At 39.8% G+C, this 24,498-nt stretch overlaps 6 protein-coding genes across 8 annotated transcripts; 3 read left to right on the top strand and 3 right to left on the bottom strand.

Annotated features, from left to right (window-relative positions):
• Nucleotides 1–334: 334 nt before the first annotated feature.
• On the bottom strand, nucleotides 335–1,673 carry LOC135497583 (large ribosomal subunit protein bL27-like). Its single transcript, XM_064787346.1, has 3 exons — nucleotides 1,610–1,673; nucleotides 1,163–1,347; nucleotides 335–799 (listed from the first exon to the last, which is right to left on the bottom strand). The coding sequence occupies exons 1-3, from the start codon at nucleotides 1,671–1,673 to the stop codon at nucleotides 605–607; spliced, it is 444 nt and encodes a 147-aa protein (XP_064643416.1). The 3' UTR covers nucleotides 335–604.
• Nucleotides 1,674–1,765: 92 nt separating this feature from the next.
• LOC135497566 (crossover junction endonuclease EME1-like) lies at nucleotides 1,766–8,223 on the top strand. Of its 3 annotated transcripts, none has more exons than XM_064787333.1 (10): nucleotides 1,766–1,782; nucleotides 2,281–3,084; nucleotides 3,395–3,517; nucleotides 3,656–3,823; nucleotides 4,155–4,247; nucleotides 4,444–4,683; nucleotides 4,872–4,990; nucleotides 5,274–5,457; nucleotides 5,683–5,739; nucleotides 7,986–8,223. In XM_064787333.1, the coding sequence occupies exons 2-10, from the start codon at nucleotides 2,953–2,955 to the stop codon at nucleotides 8,094–8,096; spliced, it is 1,227 nt and encodes a 408-aa protein (XP_064643403.1). In that variant the 5' UTR covers nucleotides 1,766–1,782; nucleotides 2,281–2,952; the 3' UTR covers nucleotides 8,097–8,223. The 3 variants fall into 3 exon arrangements, with proteins under 3 accessions (XP_064643403.1, XP_064643395.1, XP_064643388.1); XM_064787325.1 differs by lacking the exon at nucleotides 1,766–1,782 and adding an exon at nucleotides 1,893–2,092 and having other exon boundaries at nucleotides 4,155–4,220; XM_064787318.1 differs by lacking the exon at nucleotides 1,766–1,782 and adding an exon at nucleotides 1,893–2,092.
• A 1,165-nt stretch (nucleotides 8,224–9,388) lies between these two features.
• Nucleotides 9,389–11,861, bottom strand: LOC135497551 (uncharacterized). The gene is made up of 2 exons (XM_064787310.1): nucleotides 11,511–11,861; nucleotides 9,389–11,293 (listed from the first exon to the last, which is right to left on the bottom strand). Exons 1-2 carry the CDS (start codon nucleotides 11,818–11,820, stop codon nucleotides 11,007–11,009), a joined length of 597 nt encoding a protein of 198 aa, XP_064643380.1. The 5' UTR covers nucleotides 11,821–11,861; the 3' UTR covers nucleotides 9,389–11,006.
• A 161-nt stretch (nucleotides 11,862–12,022) lies between these two features.
• Nucleotides 12,023–14,761, top strand: LOC135483825 (cytosolic Fe-S cluster assembly factor NUBP2 homolog). Its single transcript, XM_064764877.1, has 8 exons — nucleotides 12,023–12,144; nucleotides 12,426–12,562; nucleotides 12,792–12,880; nucleotides 13,121–13,230; nucleotides 13,408–13,562; nucleotides 13,720–13,830; nucleotides 14,114–14,183; nucleotides 14,432–14,761. Exons 1-8 carry the CDS (start codon nucleotides 12,129–12,131, stop codon nucleotides 14,557–14,559), a joined length of 816 nt encoding a protein of 271 aa, XP_064620947.1. The 5' UTR covers nucleotides 12,023–12,128; the 3' UTR covers nucleotides 14,560–14,761.
• Nucleotides 14,762–14,764: 3 nt separating this feature from the next.
• Nucleotides 14,765–19,453, bottom strand: LOC135483815 (caspase-3-like). The gene is made up of 6 exons (XM_064764868.1): nucleotides 19,341–19,453; nucleotides 18,411–18,450; nucleotides 17,842–18,098; nucleotides 17,278–17,453; nucleotides 16,895–17,039; nucleotides 14,765–16,532 (listed from the first exon to the last, which is right to left on the bottom strand). Exons 1-6 carry the CDS (start codon nucleotides 19,345–19,347, stop codon nucleotides 16,246–16,248), a joined length of 912 nt encoding a protein of 303 aa, XP_064620938.1. The 5' UTR covers nucleotides 19,348–19,453; the 3' UTR covers nucleotides 14,765–16,245.
• LOC135483806 (SAC3 domain-containing protein 1-like) lies at nucleotides 16,951–23,806 on the top strand. The gene is made up of 9 exons (XM_064764858.1): nucleotides 16,951–17,054; nucleotides 19,692–19,824; nucleotides 20,115–20,177; nucleotides 20,508–20,636; nucleotides 20,973–21,134; nucleotides 21,470–21,676; nucleotides 22,089–22,229; nucleotides 22,752–22,938; nucleotides 23,169–23,806. Exons 2-9 carry the CDS (start codon nucleotides 19,760–19,762, stop codon nucleotides 23,247–23,249), a joined length of 1,035 nt encoding a protein of 344 aa, XP_064620928.1. The 5' UTR covers nucleotides 16,951–17,054; nucleotides 19,692–19,759; the 3' UTR covers nucleotides 23,250–23,806.
• The last annotated feature ends 692 nt before the right edge of the window (nucleotides 23,807–24,498 follow it).

Genomic DNA, 24,498 nt, shown 5'->3' with positions numbered 1-24,498 from the left:
TTTGAGATGATAGCTGTGGCAACAGGACTGAGTTACCTCCAACAGTACTCGTTCTAGTGGAGTCCATGTGATTGTCCATCAGATGATAATGGCGCATGGTCACCAGTCTTCGATGGTAAGGTCAGGTGGTTTGTGGTCTCAGTGCCTGGCAAATGGGACTGGATTTGAGTGATCAGGGCCTGTTCTTGAGAAGATGGGCCGAAATGGCAAGAAAGTTTATTTACCGAGACGTTTCCCATCCTAATACTTATGCAGACCATCAGTAATCGATGGTTTAGCAATAAACAGCATGCTATATAGATAGACAACCCATTATTATAAACAAATCATTGTTTAATCATTATGTTTTGTACAAAAGTGAACCCAAAACTTTTTACACCAACTACATGGCTTATTGGCTGCCAACTCCTTAAGGGGGGACACAGGTCAGAATCTTATAAGTCCTAAAGCTATGGTGAGTTCAACCCAAGGAAAGAGACACCACGTCTCAAGCAGCTCTGCAAGTGTAGTGAAGAATCTTCTGTGTAAAGAATCCAATGAATGAAACACCTGTACAAAAGAATCACAGTCACTAGAGCAAGTGTCTATCAATTGAATATCTTCCCTATGTTTGTGACACCAGTCGGAATCTTCCCGGTCTTGGTTTGGCAATTACATGGTAGAATGTCTTATAAAGTATCCGCCCAGCACTTACTGCTGGATACAGAGGACTGTGTGGGTACGGTGAGAGTTTTTCATTTGAGATTACCACTTTTCCATCTTTCAACGCAAACAATGTCTGGTCTCTCCCGATGCCAACCTGAAAAAGAAATAGAAACCAGAAATGATTGATTCTTGCTTTCAAGCCAAAACATCCACTTTGTCACAATCAGCGATTTAAAAGTTTCAACAGTACCTTCACTAGCACTTAATTGACCAATCATATCTGGTAGTAGATCCAAGTTTTGTCATGGCCAGGAAAACACATTTAACTAAGAACTCCTTTAGTACAGCATCCAAAGGAGGCATCTCCATGACATCAGCTGATCTGCTAGTTTTTTGGATCTGTTCAAGAAACTTGAGACCCGAGAGGCTCAAGCTTCAACTAAGAGTAAGAAACATGAGATTTGTCCTCAGCCAAATCAACTACCATGCATAAGTCGGATTCTTAATCTTAACTTACGTTTTCTCCAGGGTAAACTTTCAGCCCAAGTTGCCGAAAAACAATCTCTCCTGCATGAACATCTTCACCCTCAAATACTTTTGGTCCACGATGTTTGCCTTTTGTCGGGCCTTTTTTATTTCTAGTAGAACCGCCTGCTTTCTTTGACGCTTGCCTTACACTTCCAATACACCCAACGGCCATTTCTGAAGAATGATAAAAATACAGCAGTAGACTTTGGAAGAATCGTGGTTCATCTATAGATCGATTGTCGGATGTGGAATACACAATTGAATACGTAATTCTACTGATATCTATTGTCGGATGCATGTCAAGGACATACTATACTCGGACGATTAGGAATGCAAGTCCTTTTCTTGATGCGATGCAAATGAAATGAAGCTTGCATGAAGGAGTAACTATTTATCAATACAAACACACTGTCAGATCTTTCGGATATCTATTTACCCGGTAATTTTGTCCATTTTCCTAAAATTCCGCAAAAATTTCTAACAACCATGGGCGCAGACATCTTGAAAATAGTACTAAATCAATGCGCAAACTTCAGCGATATTCTTTATTTGTGCTAATTACCCAATTCAAATGGTAGAGGTAAAAGCCAAACATATCATGCAGTTCTGGTAAACAGGTTTATGCAATAGAAAATTACTTAAATTGTTTCAACACTCGGCAAAATCTAAAACTATTTTTACAGCGTAAAAGCCTTTTCCGGTGTTGTTGGGTCAGCGGAAAAATTGAACTGAGAAATCATATTTTACCTCCTAATCTGTCAGACTTCACGCTACAATGGGCTCCTATTGTCCGTCTGAAGATGACATAAGGAGTGTTATTGTATTCTGCCCCGATGTTGACCCGGAGGCCGTAAGGAGGGATTTGCAATACGTCACACAAAGTGTTGAGGCAACTGTCAACCGGATTTTAGATGGAAATGTAAACAAGAAAAACAAATCAAATGATAGGCCTATAGTCATATACTAGGCCTACATTTTGATTTCATTCAAACATTGATTGGGGTGTGATTGAGTAGCAGTAGGCCTATACATTGATCCAAGATATATTTCGTTTTCTTGACTTTCTGATTTTAGTTTAACACCAGATAAATTTATCTTTCAATTCAGCTCACATCAGATAATTCAATCATATCCAAGGAAAGTCTGGCAGTGAGGCGATCTCAAGATACAGCAGTCATCCATCCAACCTTCAGTACAGACTCTGATGATGATTTACCATACATTCCTGCATCAAAGAAAAAGAAGAAGGGAATTGCTAGCTCTACCAGTATAGTGACAGTCTCAAACTCCAATTCATTATCCCCTAGCCAGTCATCATACTCTGGAGAGTGTCTTCCTTCTACATCCATCAGCAAATCTCAGGATGTTCCTGAAACTGTTTCCTTGAGTAGTGATTCTGAGGATAGTGTGTCATATTTAAAGATAGATAAAGATGTTGAGAGTGAGTCATCTTTGAGTGAACGTTTAAAACAATACAAAACATCATCAAATTCAGCATTCATATCATCAGGCTCAAACTACTTTAAACATGTCAATGCAAGAAAGTTAAAGTCTGCAAATTCTCACACCATCTCTGATTCAGACTCGGACAGTCTTCCTGATCTTCCAGAGGTTTCACAGTTGCCACTATCAGATCATCAAGCTTTCAGTTATTCTAGTCCCAGTTATGATTATGCTTCTGCGACTCTTTCGCAATCTTCCTCAGTGCCGAATCATCATTTGAACAGTCAGTTATCCAGTTTAGGAAGTACTGTTTCAACATATGATGACATTCAAGACATGCAAGAGACTGTCAGCTCAGTGACCACCATGGATAGCCAGTATTCCGATGAAGATCAATCTGAACATTCTGAGGAAAAAAAGAAGAAAAGGACACCAGCTGAAGTTGTGGAGCAGAAGAGGCTTGCACAGGTGTGTGGAAAAAACTATGTCAATCTTGTGTTATTAGAGTGTAACAACGAGTGCAGACTGCCGTAGGTTACACTCATGACCTACTTCTAGGAAAGAAACTCCTTTTTGTTGCACGTACTTCATTCAAAAATGTTGGTAACTTTTTTGAGGATTTAGAAACCAAGGTACTGATTGTATTAATTCATTTTCATCACATCAAATTGAATGATACTGAAGAGATAACATAATATTACGATTGGAAGTTTTCTCTAAACTTGTTCACGATAGTTTCTTTAGGAACAATATAGTTGATACATCAATGATATTTCAGCAAAAGAAGCAAACTCGAGAAAGAGAATTGTCGGTAAAGAGAAAGCAAAAAGAACTTGAAAAAGCTGAGAAGAAAGCTGCGTTGGAGGCGCGAAAATGTCTGAAGCCTGGAGAGTGCTTGAAGGTTAGTTTGAATCCTGTGCATTGTTATAACTGGTCCAGAGAAGTACATGGAATTGAGAATATAGAGCTTAATGATAAATATTAATGATATTTCCTTCTGTTGAAGTGTCGCTTTGCTTACCTCTGTAATTCTTTCCAGTATGTGGCTGTGAAATTTGATTCCAACGTCGTCCAGAGCACAGTTGGTCCTGTGTTGCTGAAGCTCCTCCAAGAAGCAGGTATCCAATATGAAGTTTGTGATCAACCTATCCCGGCCTGCATCTCCTGGACCAGGAAGGTGATAAACCATGAAGTACAAGGACATACAGTAAGTCTCTTACATGTTCACTAACTTACACTCGCACTTACAAGGAGATGGTGACCCGATCATTTGGTCTGGTTTCCCTCCCTCAATGTAATGTCTGAAAGTCTTTATCAAGAGGACCAGCTCCAGCTGGTTGGCTAGTACAAGTAGCATATCCAAACCTCTTGCTTTCATCTGGCTTCCCTCTCACTTGTTTGAATCGTCCAATGTACCAGGTCTTGTTGTATCTTTTGTATCTTTTGATCGTAAGATCCTGAAATACTACTGGTAGCTAGACAGAGCAGTAAAGCCTCGGTGATCAATGTGTTCTCACTGATCACAAATCTTCTTCCAGCTTCAGCAACAGACCAAATATGTTGATGAACAACATGGCATCCTGATAGTGCCTGTCCAAGATTTTGTAAGCATGGTTTACGCCACAGTACATGTGAGTAGTTTTTGTGTGCATCTACATTGTATTAGTATTACATTGTTAAATTTTATCTCGCGGTTAGTAAAGGAGATGAATAAATCTTGTATTATTGTTGTCAGATTTGGTCTGGCTGCCAGTATTTGGTCCCTTTATGAATTGACTGCTTTTGCTCTCTTCCTTCTCCAATAACTGTGTGTTCTCCGCACTTCAGGTTGGCTGCACCCATCGGATGTCCCTCCCTGAGTTTGCGTGGCAGGCGTCCGCAAGTCTCTGTGATAGAAAGCTCAGTCTGATTGTACAAGGCATGGAGAAGTACTTCAAGGATCTCAAGACGATAGGGCAGCGACAGTATAAGGAAGCTGTGAGATCAACAGATCCTGCATACAATGCTAAAAAGAAGCAGAAAGGAATTGATATTTCTATTGTGATTTCAAGATTTGATATGGAACAGGTAAAGTCAAATATTTCTGGCCTGACCAAGATCCATTAGGCCAGGGTCAGGGAAAATTTGCATTTTTCTGTACATGTACAATACATATCTATGGTCTGTATCTGAAGAAACTGTTGTGAAAGAGTTTTCATTTGAACATAGTGTTTTCAGAGACCGTCTGTTCTTATCGTAATTTTCGTCTGTTTCAGGCGATGTTAGAGCTACAACTCAGCCCTGCTGGCTGCAGTGTCAGCTTGGTGGAGACACCAGAAGATGTGGCCAAGATCATCTTCAGACACACCAAGTCCGTGGCGGAAGCTCCCTTTAAGTAAGATTCAGAATATAGTGCCACTGGCTGTTGTATCCAGTCATTCCATCCTGACATAACCAGTGATTTTCAATATACATGTACTCCGCCTCTCAACGTATACGAGGTAGCAGTATGGCAATAACTCTACCTCAAGATGAGTCATTCAGGAGGTTGTCTTTTGTAGCATTGGTGCCAAGATTCATGTGAAGCCCCTGAAATGGAACCAATGTCTCACAAGTCAACTACACCTGAAGAAAGCGTTATGAATTGGATTTTTGCTCAAAATTTAGCTCTTTTTCAGAAAAGAGAAGAATCAAGTGGGCTTCTCATTCCTCCCAGATAGCACCAGCTGTGTGAAGATTGAAAAGAATGGAAGTGGACTGTTAAAGTGTTGGAAGCAGCAGCTCTGTCAGTTTAACGCCCTCTCTCCGGAAGTAGCCAATGCAATCGTGGGGGAATACCCTTCACCTAGGCTACTTATCCAGGTCAGAATGCTTTCAGGAGATGTTGCTTGAGTAACACCCGGTCAAAACTATTGCATAACTTAGACTTCCTGTCTCGAGGGACAGCGCAGGTTACGGGTGACACAGACATGAATTAGTAATAATGCTTTAACTTCAAATGTCATGTTCATTTACACTGCTGTAGTCCTTTCTCTGCAAAACTGCAGTAACAAACACACTTGTACATGTGCCTTTGTATCATTTCAGGCTTATGAACAATGCCACTCACAGAGAGAAGCGGAGCGACTGCTTGTGGATGTGCGGGTGAGTTAGGAAAAGATATCTCAGCCAAAGATGAGGCGTTTCTTGTCAAGCATGTTGGCACCAATTGGTCTCTTTGGAAATATTTTGTGGTTCTGATAAGAACCTTTTCATATTGCTTGTAGACGTTTTATCTCATTTCATTCCTGTTGACTTGGATGGGGTCGACGTCACTCGATTAGGCTTGTTCTTGATGTGGGTTGATAAGCAATGTCTTCTATCATCTTGGTCGTGGTCTTGTCATCAGGATGATTCTTCTTCTTGAACTGACTTGTTCTCACGTTTGTTGATGCTGTCTCTGGGTGTTGTTGGAAGTGGTCTTGACTTGGTTGTGGCTGTCTTGACTTGGCATTGGATCAGGATGTCGTCTGGTCTGGTATTGTCTGCTGTTCACGAATCGCTGTCTCCAGAGTCTCTGGCCTCGTCACCCTGGTAGATCTCGTACCACATACGGTTCATCCGTTTCTCAATACGACTGGCCTCATCCATCCTCACCTGCTTCAAGTTCTGAAGTCTCTCTGCAGAATCCTGGCAAGGTGCATTACACATCAGTCCTTGGAGTTGGCGGTCAAGATCGACGATCTCAGAACAGGCTTCAAGGAACTGGGCCTCCAGGTTGGCTAAGGTGATTGATTTAGAATTCATGGTTGATGTCAAGTAGATGTGACCTGATCTTACGGAAGTGTTGATCTGTGGTTACTGAAATGTGAGTTGGGTTTTTATCTATCAGTTGTCATTTTGTTTGAGTAACTCCATGTGTCTGTCAGACTCAGAATTACCAAAGCCTTCGTTTATATCTGGTGTCATGTTTGAGTGACTCAAGGTGTCTGGGCTGCCTCAGGATAATGGGGAGAGTGGTTCAGAGTCAGACTCAGTCTGTCTTTCACAATCACAGTGCAATCAGTGGCATTGTGTGTCATATGCTCCATTCTCTGTGTGTACAGAATGACCCTTGTCAGACTTCATTGGGGTAATCTGATTAAGGTGTTTTTGTACTTGTGACAGTTATAAATAAGTATGAGCAATCAAACCTCTCAACAAACACAAATCTGTTGACGCCTTATTGGATCATTGATTGTCACCATTAATTACCTTTGCAATTACAAATGTCTAGGCTTGGGGCAATCTTACCAAAACTAGATTTGATGACACAACCATGTGCATGAATGAGACCATTTGTCCTTTCCCTCTGATTAGTGTCCTGGTAATCTTTTGTTAGACAGAAACAGTTAGTTTCAAGCATGTCAGGATAATCCCCTACGGTGCTATACGGTATATAAATATGACTTATTATTTGGCTTTGCAGGAAAAAATTATCGGTAACATACGGGGGAAACTATGACATGAATGAGTTTGTCTTGTCTTGTCTTTTGTCTATTCTTTTGATAATGAATCCTCCAGTTGATCAAGCATTACCATGTGTATCATAGTCAGTATCACCAATTGATTGTGTTTTGATACTCTTATGAGCCATTATGCTCAAACATTGCTATCAGCTGTTTCGACAGAAAGGTTCCCTCAGTCTGCTTCTGTCATGAATTGTTAGCAGTCTAGAAACCATCATGTCCTAACACAGGGATGTGTTGTTGCTCTCACAATGGAACCTCATTAATTGCCAGCTTTCACGCCACATCTCATCTCTCATATCAATATGATCTGCTGCAGGAAATCAGTGTTTTTTTGCTCAGTCATATACTCAGTCATAATTGCATGCTAATCCATTAATACCAGACAGACCTCCTGTAATGAAAATGATGCAATTGTCCAGTATCCATGACAACGAATGATTGGTTTCCATGACAATTCTATAACGAAGCACTCCTAACATTATGAGTTTTGGTGTCCCGTGATGATCAATTAGCACTCGTTATCGGTTCTGTGGTCATTTCCTTTTGTTTCATTGACTCTTTGTTGACTATGAAGTACATGTTTCAGAGTGATCTAAGCTGAAATGTACATTCTAAGTTGAGGTGACAAAAATTTCCACCATCTAGTAGTATGTTACTGGTACATCCAGAGCCTAAAATAATATGCATTGTCAGTTGACTGCCATATCAAGGATTTTGGTCTTGAGACTAATAATGTTCTCAGACAAATTTGCATCCAAATCTATATAAACTCATTTTTCTGATGTCATTCTTCAGGGGTGATAGGATATGGCACTGGCTAAAACTAAACATCTTTCTGAGTAAATGTAAAATGTATCATTCCTCCTCATTCAAGCACTTTTTCAAATTTACAAATTGCAGGTTCGTCGGGGTGCAGGCGTATTGGAGACGAGCAGGAGAGTTGGGAAGGAAATGTCTAGACGAATATATGAGCTGTTCACCGGGAGAGATCCAGATAGTGTCATAAACTAAATCGCATAATTCCCAAGGATATTGGTGCTATGTGGAGTGTTTTCTCAGGAATAAAATGAGGTTATTGTTACATCTTTTGGATTCAGGAGTAGACAAGCAAATATAATGTGTCGTTTTGAAAAAGTGCAGAGCATCCATGTATCAGTATCGGAACAACACAACGCTGTATATTGTAAAATATTTTTTAACAGATAAGCATTTTTTCATGTACATGTACCTAAATTGTGTTAGTAGATCATATTTTGATAAAAAATTCAATTTGAACAAATGTTGTTAATTTTGTCTTGTTTGGCTGGAACCAATTAATCTCAGAAGAGACCTTTAAAACCTATTGATCCCTGCTCCCCACTCATATTCAGATATTCAGAATTTGGGATGAATTACAGTTGAACCTTCTTATCATGGACACCTTTGGGATTGACAAATGCTGTGCTTGATAGAGAGGTGTCCTGATCACAGAGGTCAAATTTAATGGACAGGCCAATTCCAGACCAAGATCAGTGTCCTTATCAGAGTGTCCTGCTGACGTTTAATGGGAGGGTCTGCTGTATTGATGCAGTTGCCATCCTGTCCACAGTTTAAAAGGCTGATTTATTGAACTGAATCGTGCTTAGATATGACATGATCTGCCTGGATCATGTAGATATTCACTCTGCGAGACCAGTTGCAATTGGACGTGGTGAAACAGTATTCTCTGCCTCATGTAAAACTGTCCTACTCCTTGAAGGTGCGCAGGGACAGATAACAAGGACTAGGAGGATGTGAAATACTTTGATTTTTCACAATTCAGAAATGGCTTCCAGCAGGACTGCACGTCTCCAAAGTTGATGAAAAATGCAATGAATCGGACAAAGCAACAGGAGTCAATAATGGGTATCTTGACCGTTACGGTAATGTATTGACATTGCTAAAACTTTCCGACAACGCTTGTCAATATGGGCGGAGGCAATACCACTGGAAGTTCAGTACGATAAGAGGTGCAAGTGGGATCTCTAGGCTTTCCGAGGTTCAGATGCACAGATTACCGAGTAGTGCTAGTTGAAACAGTCCAGGTGTCCAATGGGTCACTGGAAAAAGTAGCAAATCCAGTTGTTCTAACCTACTGGGGTGGCCGTCGGTCCGAATGAGTTCATCAGCCTCCAATTGGCAGAGGTACACAGGAGTGGCAGGATCTTGGTATCTAAGCTCAGCTCATTCGACAAGTGGCGAGGATGAATTGCTATCGTCTGCCTCTTTCAATATTGACACAGGCTTAAAGCAGGCGGACAAGAAAATAAGATCAGCAAGAAAACTTATTTTAAAACACATTTTAATACTGCATCCAGAGTAACAAATAACAACATCTACTGCAACAAAAATACTAAAATTACAAGTATATAAATATGATGATGATTGACATGAATGATTGATACAATAACAATGAGCCCATCACTCTGGACATGAACATTTTTGCCCCACTTGGTAGTTCCAGGACACAAAGGCAAAATGCTCCAGCCATAAAAATCACGAAACCAACTTTTTGAGTTAACACAACTTGCAGATCAATCAACAGCTGCTAACAAAATCATAAAAGACATTTTTCTTTGTCACTAATTGTCGAAGATGGATATGGAGCTTCACTTCAGGTGGAAGTTATAGTACGCCTTTGTGATCTACACGCGACTCCATTGCAATGTAATCTGATTTTCTGAAAATGGATTGTATACGTAGTCCATGAAAATAGCTCTGTTAAGCTTAGAAGGCTTACATGTATGCCACAGTATGTTCCGGTTTATGAACAATCTCAAAAAAGAACATGAACCTATTGACATCAAAATGTACAACGCATGGACACAAATGACCTTCAGATTTCTTGCATCCATTTATCATGATGGCCTCCGCAGTGCTCTACCAGGTCCATTATCACTGCACCCAAGGGAGGAGTGGAAAGAACCCCCGATCTCAGGATGACAGACAAGACTAAAATGAACGAGATGGAAAAGATCGATTCGACCAGATGCATGCCTACACACTGCCCACAGTCTAACTATTGATGAAAAGCGTTGGATTGCGTGCAGTACACTTTGGGTATGCTATACATACTAACTGTAGACAGTGCGGAGTATTAATCTGAATTCAAGAAATCTTCAGATCATCATGTACTGGTACAGTGGTGGTAGTTTCTACATACCAGACCGATGAATATACTGGTACATGAATATGTTTTTACACACTTCACAAACAATTATTTGGTTAACATAACTACATTCACTTCATAATCAGGAATGGCTCTACAATGTATTAGGGTTTTTATCTTCCCATTTAAAAAAAAAAAAATTCAAACTGACAAACTGAGTTTTTAGAACTGCCCTTTTATGCCATACATGTACATTCGCAATCAAATTTTAGAATTTCAGAAAGAACTCATTGAAATCTTTGGTAAAATATGCCAATACTAATTCACTTGGACGGATGAAATGCGCATACTAGAGTCTTGACTAATAAGTGACTAAAGCTTAGTGTCCAAAATCCTAAACAGTGATTAGTACACTGATGCTTAGGTCTTTTGACACTAAGCTCTTCCAGAACCACCCCGGACTCTGGGTGATCTTTGATATCAAAGCAATAACTGGGAACTTTGAAATACCATGGTTGCATATTGTTACTTTTCTTATTATGCATAAATGATACTGAAATGTTTTACCTTGAGAAAATGAAGTCCCTCACTGACATAAAACATTGATATCAATGCAATTGTAATTGTCCTGGTTTATAAAGGTTTTCATGTTCTTCAGTTCGAATAACTTTTTAATACGTATCAGTGTCCAGAAATTATAATACTCTTCCCAGATGAATGTCTTTCATCAGTAGCCTCTTTGATAGCAGAAACCACCAGAAGTCCTTGGGCTTATTGCTTGTAAGTAAGAGGTTTCAGACATACAGACCCATCTGGGTTTGAATATCGTCAAGGGACTGAATGCCAAATTTATCATTTTCCTCTGCCATCATAGAGAATATTGCCTCCAGCTGCTTTCTTTGAGCATCACGTTCCTCGTCAATCTGATCTTGTGTCATGGCCTCCTGGATTTTCTTTGTGGCAAGGTTTTGTCTGATCTTCTTCACTTCACCCTGAATATGCTCACAGTATTCAAAAGGATCCCTGTCTGGTTCTTGATTGGCAGATACGAGTGCTGGGGGTTCATCTTCTTCAGAAAAACCTGAAATACACAGTACAAACACATTCACAGAACTGCAATAACATAATGATAGGGAATGACAAGTAATAAATAGACATTAAACAGTAACCCGAAAAAAAGTATGCTGCAATGTGTACTGCAGACCCATGCACTGCAGCGAGCATGGTGAGTATTGCATTGATTGAATGAATGAAAATCTCCAACTTTAGGCCTATATATACTGGCTGCCCATACTCGCCATCATCAACAGCATTTTCCCCTTCATCCTTTTGAGCGGACTTCTTTACACCATCGCATTTGCTATGCTTTACTGCTCCTCCTTCATGTCCTTGGCCTTGCAGCCGTTTTCCAGTGGTCATGGTTGGGCATGTTGAACCAGCGTCGTTAGCAGGCGACGCCAATAAACGATCTTCTTTCTTCCGAAATACAACTTTGTAACCAGCAAAAACGGCACCAATAGTAGCTATAGATGATACCGCCACGATTGAAAGAGTATAGAGGACATTCTCGTCCATTAAAGTGTCTAAAATCGCCGATATTTCATTCATTTTTCACCAAAAAATCCGAACTTCCAACCGGTCAAGGTCACTTTAGTACTTCTCGCAGTCATCCTAAACGGCGTCAACCAGCGTCCACCAGCGTCCACCAGGTTTAAAGTCAGGTATAAAGTCATCAAAATAAAATTTAGTAGCCATAAACGTAATAAGTACACCATAAAACACATTTCCTAAAAATTTCATGATATTTGGTTTTTATTTTGTTGACTGTAAATAATTCGTTTAAACCTGGTGGACGCTGGTGGACGCTGTTTAGCGGCATCCTGGCTCACTTCTCGCGACTACTCGCGAGATTCAATATGGCTGCGACCATGGGTAAACATGATTTTCTATTTTTCTTCAATATTTATGCAATCCTGTCATTGCAGGGACTTGATTATACTTCTCGATCTACTTAACACGTAAAAATACATTAGACAATCACAATCACATAACTTCAAAGGAATCATACTATTTGATATTTGTGTGTTTCCACTCCAATTTATACCTATAGGATAGCCTTAGTAAAATGTACAGTCACAACCTCACCTACCATCTGGCGGCATCTACATGTACTAAACAAATATGACATGAATGTTACTTTATATTTTTTCCAGAAACAGAAAGTGCTGCACCCCGTAATAACCTGGCAAGTGTGAAGCATGTCATCCTGGTGTTGTCAGGGAAAGGTGGAGTTGGAAAGAGCACATTCGCTACACAGCTTGTCCTTGGGCTAAAGCAGGCAGGAAAGAAGGTTAGCATAAACAAAAAGAGTACTAGTAGTCCAGTTTCATGTTAATACAAGTCTATCTTCTAATCTTCTAGTAATCTCAATTTGAAACATAGTGACAAGATTAAAAGTAACGCATAATCCTTTGATCTCAAACTAAGTGTCATTGTACACCAAAGCTAACTGCTTGTCACCATCACATCCTTGATATGATAACAACAACATGAAAATATTCTCTTATCATCTATTATAGGTAGGGATCCTTGATGTTGACCTTTGTGGCCCAAGTATACCACGGATGTTCAATGTTGAAAACCAGGATGTTCACCAGTGTCCAGATGGGTAGGTCCGTTTCTATGTTGAGAAGCCTGAGAAGTTAACACTTGACTTCTCTCATTAGCACGTACTAGTGCATCCCAGTGGTTTGCTGGTAAGTTTCAAAAAACATTCTCTGGTCAATTGCAAGTAAACACTATATGAGTGACCAATTCCTTTGGATCCCACTCTAAATTATTGGATTAACATTCAGCAGGTGGGAGAATATCAGTCACTCAAATCACATCTATCTCTCTCATCCTCCAGCTGGGTTCCAGTGTTTGCCGATAAGGACCAACAGGTTGGTGTCATGTCTATAGGATTCCTCTTATCATCAAAAGATGAAGCTGTTATTTGGAGGGGACCAAAGAAGAATGGTAAGCTACCTGCATGAGTGACAGCATAGGCTACGATGACATAGGTGAATCGTATGCAATAGCTTCTTATTACTAAAAGCAAAAACCTGAAGCTTCTTGGTGATGAAACATTTTCAGCTAGTGATGTGCAACAAGCAGGTGCACCTCATGTAATTAACTTTCTTCTCTGGTTTTCAGCCATGATCAAACAATTCATAGAAGATGTCTATTGGAGAGATCTCGACTACTTAGTTATCGACACTCCTCCAGGAACGTCCGATGAACATATCACTGTGGTGGAAAATATCAAAAAGTGTAATCCAGATGGTGCTATTCTTGTCACAACACCTCAGGTATGAGCCACTGCTCTGCTATGGTCAGCCTATGTCTACTCATTTAGCTCTTCTGTTTACTTGATGTGGTAAGCATTCAGTGAAGTGGTAATTGGTAGTATCAATCTAAACTGGCCAAGTTATGAAACCATACCATTCATTTTGATGCTGTTTCCAGGCAGTGGCAGTTGGTGACGTGAGAAGAGAACTAACATTCTGTAAGAAGACTCGAATACCTGTGATTGGCATTGTGGAGAATATGAGTGGCTTTGTTTGTTCCCACTGTTCAGTAAGTATGCTGCTCAGGGCAGAACTCAGGATTTGAAAGTGGTGGGAGGGCTCCAAGTCAGTTTTATGTACAGGATGAATAAAGAAGACTTGTGCTGTCAGAGTATTTGAGAGTGATGGGGCTGTCCTTCATTGAGATGCTCAATCAAAGTTTGATTGTTGTTTCCCTTCTGTACATAACATGTACATGTGCAGTTAGATATGATGAAGATCTTCAAATAGAATTGCAGGCAAATGCCCCCTTTACAAATGTAGATTCTCAATCATTTTCTTTTAAATTTTAGGAATGTACGAATGTGTTCTCAAAGGGCGGTGGCGAACTGTTAGCTGAGCAAGGAAAAGTGCCTTTCTTAGGTGAGTGTATGGGCTCTATTTGGCAGCCAGTGCATTTGGTTTGCTTGAGTGATTGACCATCCCAAGTAGAATAGACAATTCAGATGTTACATGGTCTGGTTCACAGTCATACTGGATCTGCTACAGTGAGCTTTAGTCAGATTGTAAATCTGAATATTCATAACAGACTTTATGAAGAAACCTGTGAAAATAAACTTGTATGCATTGTTTTCTCTGCCTTGGGCCTACACATACTTTCTTTTCTCCAGGATGCATCCCCCTTGATCCACAGCTTACACAGAGTCTGGAGGATGGAAAAAGTTTCATCGACCTCTTTCCTCAGTCTTCCACACGACAAGCAATCGTGGACATTGTGGAGAAAATTCTCCAAAGATAACCTCATGAAGTTTCTCGGATTTATTGAACACTCATTTGTAGGACGACTGTCAGAGACATGACTGGCCTGGCTGCGACTGTCTCATCTCTCTCACCATGTTGGCATCACGGTGGAGCAGCCAGGACTGATTCTCTATTATATTTGATATGTGGCGAGGAGACGGGGAAACAAACAAAAGACGCTTGAACAATACATTAGATAGCTGAAAGACTTTATTCTCTCTCTAAACTTCGTTGTGCAGAAGGTTAACATCTGGATTATTATGACAATTCTATATCATGGATTTCTAATTCAAACACTCATTCGAAGCCAGGCTCTTCAAAACGCATGGATTAACTTTGTTTACTAGTTCACTAGCTCACTACAAGATACATAGTGGCTATGTCTTGTTCACATTGTTTTGAAAACTTGGACCTGAACCAGAAGTGTGTTTTACAGATATATAAGGAGAAGACACATAAGCCTATGGCGGAAACTTTCACTCAAACATGGCTTTGATATTGCACTATGCACTGCCCTAGTCCATTCTTCAATAGGATTCAGGGGATACATTTTGACATTGAAATAAATAAACATAAGCAAACTGTATATGTTGCATAAAAACAAAGCCAAGACTAGCCCACCTAAATTGATAAAGTAGTCATAATGACAGTATAAGACTGATATAAATCAGCACCGAAAAATTAACTGTAAAACATGAAAAAACTAAGTACATGTATGGCATTTGATTAAATGAACTGACAACAGTGGTATCATAGCAAAAGCTAATATGTTATTAGATTTGATGTGATCCTCTTACGAATTACTACAATGATTTAAATTGGTTCCGACTTCCTACGGCCATCGTGCCAAACAATCGTAACATTTACAGACGGAATGTGGCTTTCACCTTTGAAGGGATATGAACTAAGCTAATCTGTGAGGGCAGAGTATAAAGCTTATGGTGCATCTTGGAACCATATCAGATGTCATCAGGACACATCATATAGCTACCACTGCTGTGGTTTTCAAACATAGCTAAGATTACATGACTGGATGATAGCCCCATTGATTGAATCAAAACAACAAAACACTATCAAAAGGAATACCCGGTATGTCCTTTATAAAATATATAAAAATCTATATCACGGATACATGTACAGTACATCCAATAAACGATTATATGAAATCTATATGAAAATACATGAATTTACAAAGCACAATAGCAATTACATTGACTGCAATGTATTCAATCATTTATAACTAAAGCAACTATAGATCACCTGTCCTCATACTCAACAGATCTTACACACGGCATTCTGTATACCAATTTTGAGATCAAGTGATAACTTTTACCCCAAAATTTAAGCAAGGAATCAGTCAGCAGAGGGACCACTCTCATTCATCATACAGTTGTAATCCCACCAACAAGCCCTCCAGTCTCTTTTTAGAGACTGTTAGAACTAAAAATCAATGGCCTTATTTCTATATGTTTTTGTAATTGAAAATAATCATGTATTCAAACTTCAGCTGTTGAGATTGAAACTACACGTATTTCTAAATGTGGAAATCTTTGCGCAAGCATACAGAAAAAAGCTTTATCTGAGGAATGTGTGCAGCAGCCCTACAGCCTTATCAAGCTATGGCAGTTTTCAAACAGCCTGTCTCAAATCTTAGATGAAAGCGGCTGCTAATGCATCCAAATAGCTAAGACCTTGGGAAAAACCTAGACGGATAATGCTCCAATGAATTGCTCGTCACCTTCTTGGGATGGAAGTAGACAAATTTGGTGAGTCGTGTTTCAATGGCTGGAATCTGTTTCATGTTGTCGGTCCACTCGTGGTCGGTGCATGACGCAAACTCATAAGCAACGATACGATTCACATATGTCATCATCTGCATAAGTTCCGCAGTAGTTCCAACATCGTCGATCACTCGGCAGAGAGCTTGAATGAACCATGACCCGTCCTCGTTGTTTCTCCACGAGAAGTAACCTACAACGAGAGAGAAAATCACCATGAAACAGTTTCATCAAATTCAAATTTCAGTCTGCCATGTCAGGCACAATAATCCACACCTAAAAACATTTTACATCGAAGCACAAAGCCATGTAGTTTTAGTTGCATGCTTAATGACAACGTGCTGAAATTTCCAAAAGTCAGACACTTAACCTCCTGATTATGAGCCCGCCATGCTAACCACTTTGCCTCTGATCTCCCTTCTCAATCTGACCTATTTTCTTCAGCGGGCACAGTTGCATGGAATGCAAGGAACATGATCATCAAGTCCATAGCTTAAGGATGTAAGACATGTACATGTATAATGGTTCAAAGTGCAATGACAAATGTTCACTTACCAGGAACTGTTGAGTAAGAAATCAAGAAGTCGGCTTCCGTTGGAATATTCCGTGTCGTCTCAGCTGCAGCATCTGTAACGTCTTCTCCATCTTCATAGCTATCGGCAACTACCACACCATGCATGAACCTAGAACCACGGCACGCCTTAAAGAAAGAAAAGTGAGTTTAGGGTCTTGTGCTAAATATAGCATCCATGCAAAACCTGCCTTGCCCTTTGATTCAAGTTAATGGGTCAGCAGTGTTTGTACAGTTGTTAACAAACCTCTTTATTGGGCCATACAAAGGTAGATACAGAGTCACAATCTTCTGCTCCCAATTGAGAGCAATGTGGACATGTAACTGACCCTATACCGAAAGTGAAACAGAAAAATTATCAAAATACCTGTATGAAAAACAACTTTGGTTTCCCAGCTAAAGCTGGACAAACATCTCCCTTGAAATTAGCGAGTAAGGTCTCAATGTAGACGGTTCCATCATAGGCATATACACGGCCTTCTTTACCATGGCTTAGGAACACACAAACAAAGCAGTCGGCATCTGAGTGGTCTTCTTTGGCCACTATAAAGATATGAACAAAATGTGTATCGATTGTTGAAGTGTGTCTACTTAGACTCTTGAGAAACTACAGTAAACTCGGATATATTCTCATGCTACATGATTGAAATGAAGTCCCACAAAATCAAGACTTTTTATGCATGTAATTATCAAGGCCTTTGCCACTTCTGTTCATATGTATTTTCTTGGGGCTTCGGCGAATAGGGAAAGCAGTGCCATAGTGCAGTTATCATGCATGCAAATTTGCTGGATCTTGGCATTTATAGTATTGATAAATCAGTCAATACAAAGGCATTGTTGAAATTTATATCCAGAATGAATTTACACAATGACAGATTTTTTAATTCAATTTGAACAAACGCAGTTGGCCTTCCAAGATCAATCAACTTACAATCATCCATGAGAAGACTTATATCCCTTCGTGTCAGATCATCATATCTTCTCACGTCAAAACCTAGCCTCAGCAGCCTCTCGACAATAGCCTGTGCATCCTCATCTGTGCCCTCTCTCTCTTTCTGGTGAGTGGAACGGAAATCAAAGTACCTCATGTTGATTACAACAGCCAATCCTCGCCGAGGATGGGAGAAGTCATAATTGATGTTCAAATTGTGAACCAGAGGATCAACTTTTCTCTTTGGGACCTCTTTCCTGTAATGAGAAAATATCTGATGCAGTTTTCTGTCTGGCAGTTGAAATAAAGCAAGATATCGTACTATGCTTAACGATCAACTTGTGTCAAGCAAACTAATTAGGGACACTAATATCATGAGAGGGGATAAGTTACCAAGCTTGTCTAGAAATAGGGCGGGCTTATTAGGCAGGCTTGCCTGAGAAACTGGGTTAAGAAAGTAAAAAACCCTTTTATGTAACAGATTTTATGAATAATTACCAATAATGTGCATCCTGATAGAACCCAGTAGCTGATCTGAGGCCTATATTTTAAACTGAAATTAAACTTACGCTTCAAGATGCTTTTGGGCATCAACAGTAACTTTCTTTCCTGCAAAATAACAAAATATGTCTTAATTCATCAGGGTTAAACTGACACCACTCCAGGGACTATTTTGAAGGGATTCCATAAGAGACAAAAGACCTCTCAGATTGAGTAAAAAAGTCCCTGTCAGTCATGGTTGGTGGTATTGACCTCAAGTCGACTGTAAAATGGGTATTACCGTAAAATGACAGTAGCCAACCTAAAACAATCTGTCTTCTTTCTTACAAGTCCTCCTTCAACTACTGGAAGATTCTGCGAAGTATTTTGTGTAGCCTATATGTTTTTTAATTGAATGATCCTGGTGCTTTTTTATATTGCCCAGCACTGAACATGATTCTTGGTTTCTTGTGGCATCCAGTTCAATGTGTTGTGGTTCTCTCAGGAGTCAGGTCCATAGGTCAATACATTGGGAAAGTGCCGACTGTGCCAAGTCGTGTGGCACTAGCTGGGTTCTTGTCTAGGCCTACCCCATGTATACCACAGGGACTTGACACAAAATATGGGTTAATATGGTCAAGTCAAGGTCCGGCAAGGGCAGAGAACGTCTCCGGGGCCTAGCCCTAGGAAGAAAAATCCTCCCTGCCTGTGATACCAAGTTTCTAAACGTCTATCACTCTAGTATCTATCTCATTGATTTCATCTGTAAGGCTTTGGTGCAGCATAAACTAACACTGACTACTTCTATATACATATGATCTCTGCATCTGAACATCATATGTTAAAAGAGAAAGTGAACGACACAACTCAGTCATCCGAGTTCCGACAAAAAAGTCAAAATGTAACAAAGACCAAAACTTGCAAAAGACCAAACTGCATAATACATTGATCAATGATTGTGAGGGGGTGGGAAGAGGGAAGGAGGGTTAGTGACTGATACATCTAGATATTATTTTTACCTTCCATGTTGACTTGCTTTCGATCGATGAGAAAATATCGAGACTAACTTGGGGAATTTGCTTGGATTTTGCGACAACCCGGAAGTAAAACCTGCTCACACAGTGAGTTTCCTCCACAACAAAAATGAGTACCAGCAATCTTTGACGTTTTGGCAAAAATCTAGCTAATAAATGGATTCAAATGTTTATTATGACCCTGAATAATGCATAATTATCGTGATTAGTGTGATAATTTACACAGTTATGGATTTTATAAACATTTAAGATGATATATTCCTACGCACCTTTTGGTACTTCTGTCAGACTCCTAATTTTTGCAATATTGAAAATTTTCCGAACAATTTCTTGCAGTTTTCCAACAAAAAGCACTGCCACAGGCTTCATTGTAGCTATCCAGAATCCTTGACCTCATCATTGGAATGGGTGAAAACCAAACAATATCGGGCACATGTCAAACCATGTGTCCTGAAAAGGAGTTTTCTTTGTAAGTTTCTTTATATCTTAATTTAACCTTATGATCTCTTTGAAATTTGATTCTGTCAAGTTATGTAAGAAAAATATCCTGGCATAGACCAACAGTAGTGTTCACACCCAGATTAGAAAGCATGGAGCAATCAACCATATTGATAAGGAAAACAGTATGGTAGGAAAGGTTTTTGTTGCTTCTTTGCATTTATGAGTAGAATCTATGTAGGATGTAATTACCGGTAGTCATTTTCGGAGGGTTTCACTTTGAATGTGTATCCTTTGATGTGATACTTGTTCCATTTTCAGGAGAGAAAGAGAGGGTTTACTTCATCCATTTGAAGTCCAGAAAACTTCTCACAGAACAAAAAGGTGGGTTAACATTTAAAGGGGCTATTGGCATGTCTTACTGTTTTGGAATGAATATCAACCAGGGAGACGTGATTGCCACTGAAAGTGCCATTCTAGCAGTAACATTCAAAGGACTTACTGAGAAGAATACTGTAGAGCACATTATGTTGATCTTTCCGTAGCAGCCTCAAGCAGGTCTTTGGATTGCTCTTAAAAACACTCACAGAGTGTTTGAGTGTTTTTACAAGCAATCTGACATGTCCTAATCAAAGTTGTTCATCATGGCAATAGTATCTGCGACTTATACAAACACCCCTTCCAATTTACCTGATATCTCATCTGCTGTTTCAGACCTCCGGGTGACCGAGGCAAAACTGTGAAAAGCTATAGTCGTCCTGCTGCAGGGAAACGTGGACCTCATCCAGGTGATCTGAGACCTGCCCCAGTTTTAGTTAAAACTGTCAACTATCTTATTGACAAGTAAGTCAACATTTCAGTTTACCTAGTACTGGTCCTTCAATGTTATTTCCAAGCTTAGCATTCCTTTAGATGGCTACACCCTGTCATAGTATCTCTTGTCGAAACTGCTTTCATTGATGGACTGAAAAGACCTCACCTACGCATACTGTTGCCATATCACCAATCGAGGGCTGCTGTCTCCACACCTTTTGGGTCCCCTTGTTCCTGGAGAAAGTAACACCAAGAGGCAATAAGACCGGAGAGCTTAATAAAAGATGACTATTGCAGGCAAGTGAATTAAAACCGTTTTCACACTCTACATCTACTTACTATACACTGACTCCTTGCCTTTTTCAGCATTTCCTCAAAAGATGATGGGGGGTGGACCATGGTTTATGAGTATGTGTTTGACAGATTACGAGCTGTGAGACAGGATGCTGTCATTCAGCGGATACACGGGTCACCACTGGTGGAGATTCTCGAGAAAGTCATTAGATTCCATATCTTTTCAAGTTATCGGTGAGAGTCTGTAAATCCTAATCTGTGAAAATGCACAATTTTGCATATTGAAGTAACTGGCTATGATCAAATCTGGGTAACTGTGGTTATCGCCCTCTCAGAAACTGTAGAATCAAAACCTGAATATTCTTGAACAGTTTTAGTCATTGACTGAAGTTGCAACAGGGATAAATTTGTCTGTGTTGACCCTTCAGATCCTGACAATTTTTATAGAATTCCTGTAATACCCTGTAGCAGGTCAACATGATGTTTAGACACGAAATGATTGTGTGATGGGACTTTCTCCACAAACCTCAATCTAGCACCACTTCTTTGACATTTTTTTGATATTCCAGACTTGCAATGGAGCCCCAACTAAATTTTGATACGAAAATAAATGACACTCACGTACAAGAAAGTCTGAAACGGCTTCTAAGAGTTTATGAAGTGGAGGAAGACTGCAACTGCCAGAACAGAAAAGAATTTGAATCAATTTACATTTTATACAACCTTGGGAACACTGAGGCATTGCATCATTATCTGACCTTAAGTAAGACAATGCGGTGAGTAGAATATGGTGAAGGAAGATTTCTGATACCCCCAGGAGTTTTGTCTCAGCTCTGATCTAACAATGGATCTCATTGACCACCTATACCTCAACTGAGTTTTAAAAAGTTTAGAAATGGACAACTGGTAGAGCAGTGGCTCAGTGGTACCAGTAAGAGTGGCCAGCAAAGATGTGGTGGGTTAGATATAGGCAGGACCACAAACTATCTCTGTTCTTCAGTAAAACACATAACATGATATTACTACTCTCCTCCTTGGAGTGTCATCTGATAAGTTATCCTGTGATTGACCAGCATCCCATCCAGGAGAAGTATGTCTCCTAGTTGCAATGGGCTCTTACCTGAGGAGTTGTTTACAGATCAGGCAATAGCCCAACAAGATGTAATTTGAACTCCTCTTCTCCTTCAGGAACAATGAACAATTGAAGTTGGCATTTGCAATCAACCAAGCCTATCTACTTTCTAATTACGTCAGGTTCTTTAGATTGGTGAAAAATCTCAACATCATGGGCATGTTAGCCGTTCATAGACATTTTGCTCAAATTGAGTGGTGAGTAGCTCGAATTGTCTGTTGAGTAGCTCAAATTGAATGGTGAGTAGCTCGAATTGTCTGTTGAGTAGCTCAAATTGAGTGGTGAGTAGCTCGAATTGTCTGTTGAGTAACTCGAATTGTCCGTTGAGTAGCTCGAATTGTCTGTTGAGTAGCTCGAATTGAGTGGTGAGTAACTCGAATTGTCTGTTGAGTAGCTCGAATTGTCTGTTGAGTAGCTCGAATTGTCTGTTGAGTAGCTCAATTTGAATGGTGAGTGTTGAACTAGGAACAAACTTCCATTAGTCACAGTCTCTATGTATATTGTTGATTAACATTGACATTAAGGAACAACATGTGCTTTTGAAGTAATGTGTTTTTGCATAAGGGAATAATTTCATAGTGAGGAAATGACATCGAATATCAACACGTAGAAAAACGTTTGGAAAGGAACTCCTGCATTCAGTTTTCATGCTTGAAAAAATTGTTTCTTCTTCATGTTCGTCTTCTTGTTCTTTGTATGATTTCCACATTTTGTTGCAGGGGCGCCCTGAAGATAATGGCAAGTGGGTTCCATAGTAAGAACCTACGCTACCCCATCAGTAATCTCAGCAATATCTTACAGTATGGCAATGATGATCATCTCATAAACACTTGTAAACAGTCTGGCTTTGATGTGACAGATCAAGGAGTTCAGTTCATGAAAACTAGTTTCAATCAGGCGAGCAAGGTAGGTTTGCGGCCAGCATACACAATCTTTACCTCAGCCAAAGACCAACAAGATGGAGTTACTTAAATTTCCGGTGACCACCACTTTTGTATGGTTACGGAGTTCCTGTATAGAGTGCCATGATCGGATGCATTAGAAAATGAACAAAAACATACCAGCTGTTTCCTAACCTAAAATGATGAAAGAAACTTTACAAGAACAGATGGCTCACTTTTTGTTTTTACTTACAGGTTCCCATTCGACATTGCAGCTTTATTGATGAGATACTTGAAAGCTATTCTGTGGTGGATATTCTTCATGGGATAACATGACCTAAGCCTTGATAAATATCTTGGAGAAAGGAATTTAAACACAGTCAATTAATCAGATTGATGCTGTGGACAGCGCCTTGAGCACCATTTCCATGGTGGATCTGGCGCTATACAAGTTCTGTATTGATTGATTGAGTGATTTGACAGGGCCGATGCGATTAAAGTTTACTGCAAATTTATATCATTAAACATTTCTATTTGATATCTAATATGCTTTGGTGGTCTGTCACAGAGAATGTCCCTCTATGGTTAGCCTTTTCAATTTCTGGATGGTTTAAACTGAAAACTAGATTTTATCGACAAACTCACCGGGGAAATTCTTCATACTTGGATTTTACATTCTTAGTCTTATGCCTTAGAGTTTGAAGTAAGCCCAATGCTTTTTAATGCTCCAAATGTATAATGTTTTACCACTCCTTTCTATACTTCGGCTGCCATCAAAAACATGTCAGTTCTATTGGACTGTCTTTGGATCACATCTTATTCGCTCGAATTTTGCTTTCATTGTGACCACAATTTCCGTTTTTTTATCAAATATACTTATCTTGTACTTTAAGACTGAATAAATTTCTCAGTAAACCAATTGATTGTTAGTTTTAAATGATGGCATTGATACATACTTGTGTCACCAGGACATGTTGTGCTAGACTGTGAATAGATATATACTGGTGTACAGTGTCAAGACAGGATTTATGATTTATGAGGATATTTCCCTTGTAAAACAGAGATCTAGAGCAATATCATATATGAACCGGCAACAAAGCCTTGGTCATGGCCTGGTAAAAAATTGAACATGGAATAAAGGCATTGTTGGCAGACATAAAAAAGCATGCCGCTACCAGAAGGTGAGCAACAGATCATGGAGATTTGTCCATGCACAGTCCTGAGATCAATGCTGCCACAACCAGCTGGGATGACGAATTCATTGATGTACTGCCATAGCCCACAATCTGTCAAACCCACTCCCAACCAAAAATAGTGGTGTAGCAGTGGAAAAAGTCCTCCTGGACAATGTGTCCATGTATTCTGACAGAATATTATGTATGGTTCTTTAGAGACTATGACTGTCAAGAATCCTTTGTTGCTGGGATATTCTGTTCTAGGACATTTCAAACTTGTACCCCAGCATAGCTGTACATCTGGACACATCCCTGTGAAAACCCTGTCACAACTGGAATAGTAGCATAAGGTAGACGTCGGGACCCATCCCTGTCACAACTGGAGTGTTAGCATATAGATAGACGTCAGT

This window comes from Lineus longissimus, chromosome 1 (assembly GCF_910592395.1).
Source record: "Lineus longissimus chromosome 1, tnLinLong1.2, whole genome shotgun sequence".
NCBI classification, from domain to species: Eukaryota; Metazoa; Nemertea; class Pilidiophora; order Heteronemertea; family Lineidae; genus Lineus; species Lineus longissimus.
The sequence above is the reverse complement of the archived record's forward strand: the minus strand, read 5'-3'. Positions and strand labels throughout refer to the sequence as shown.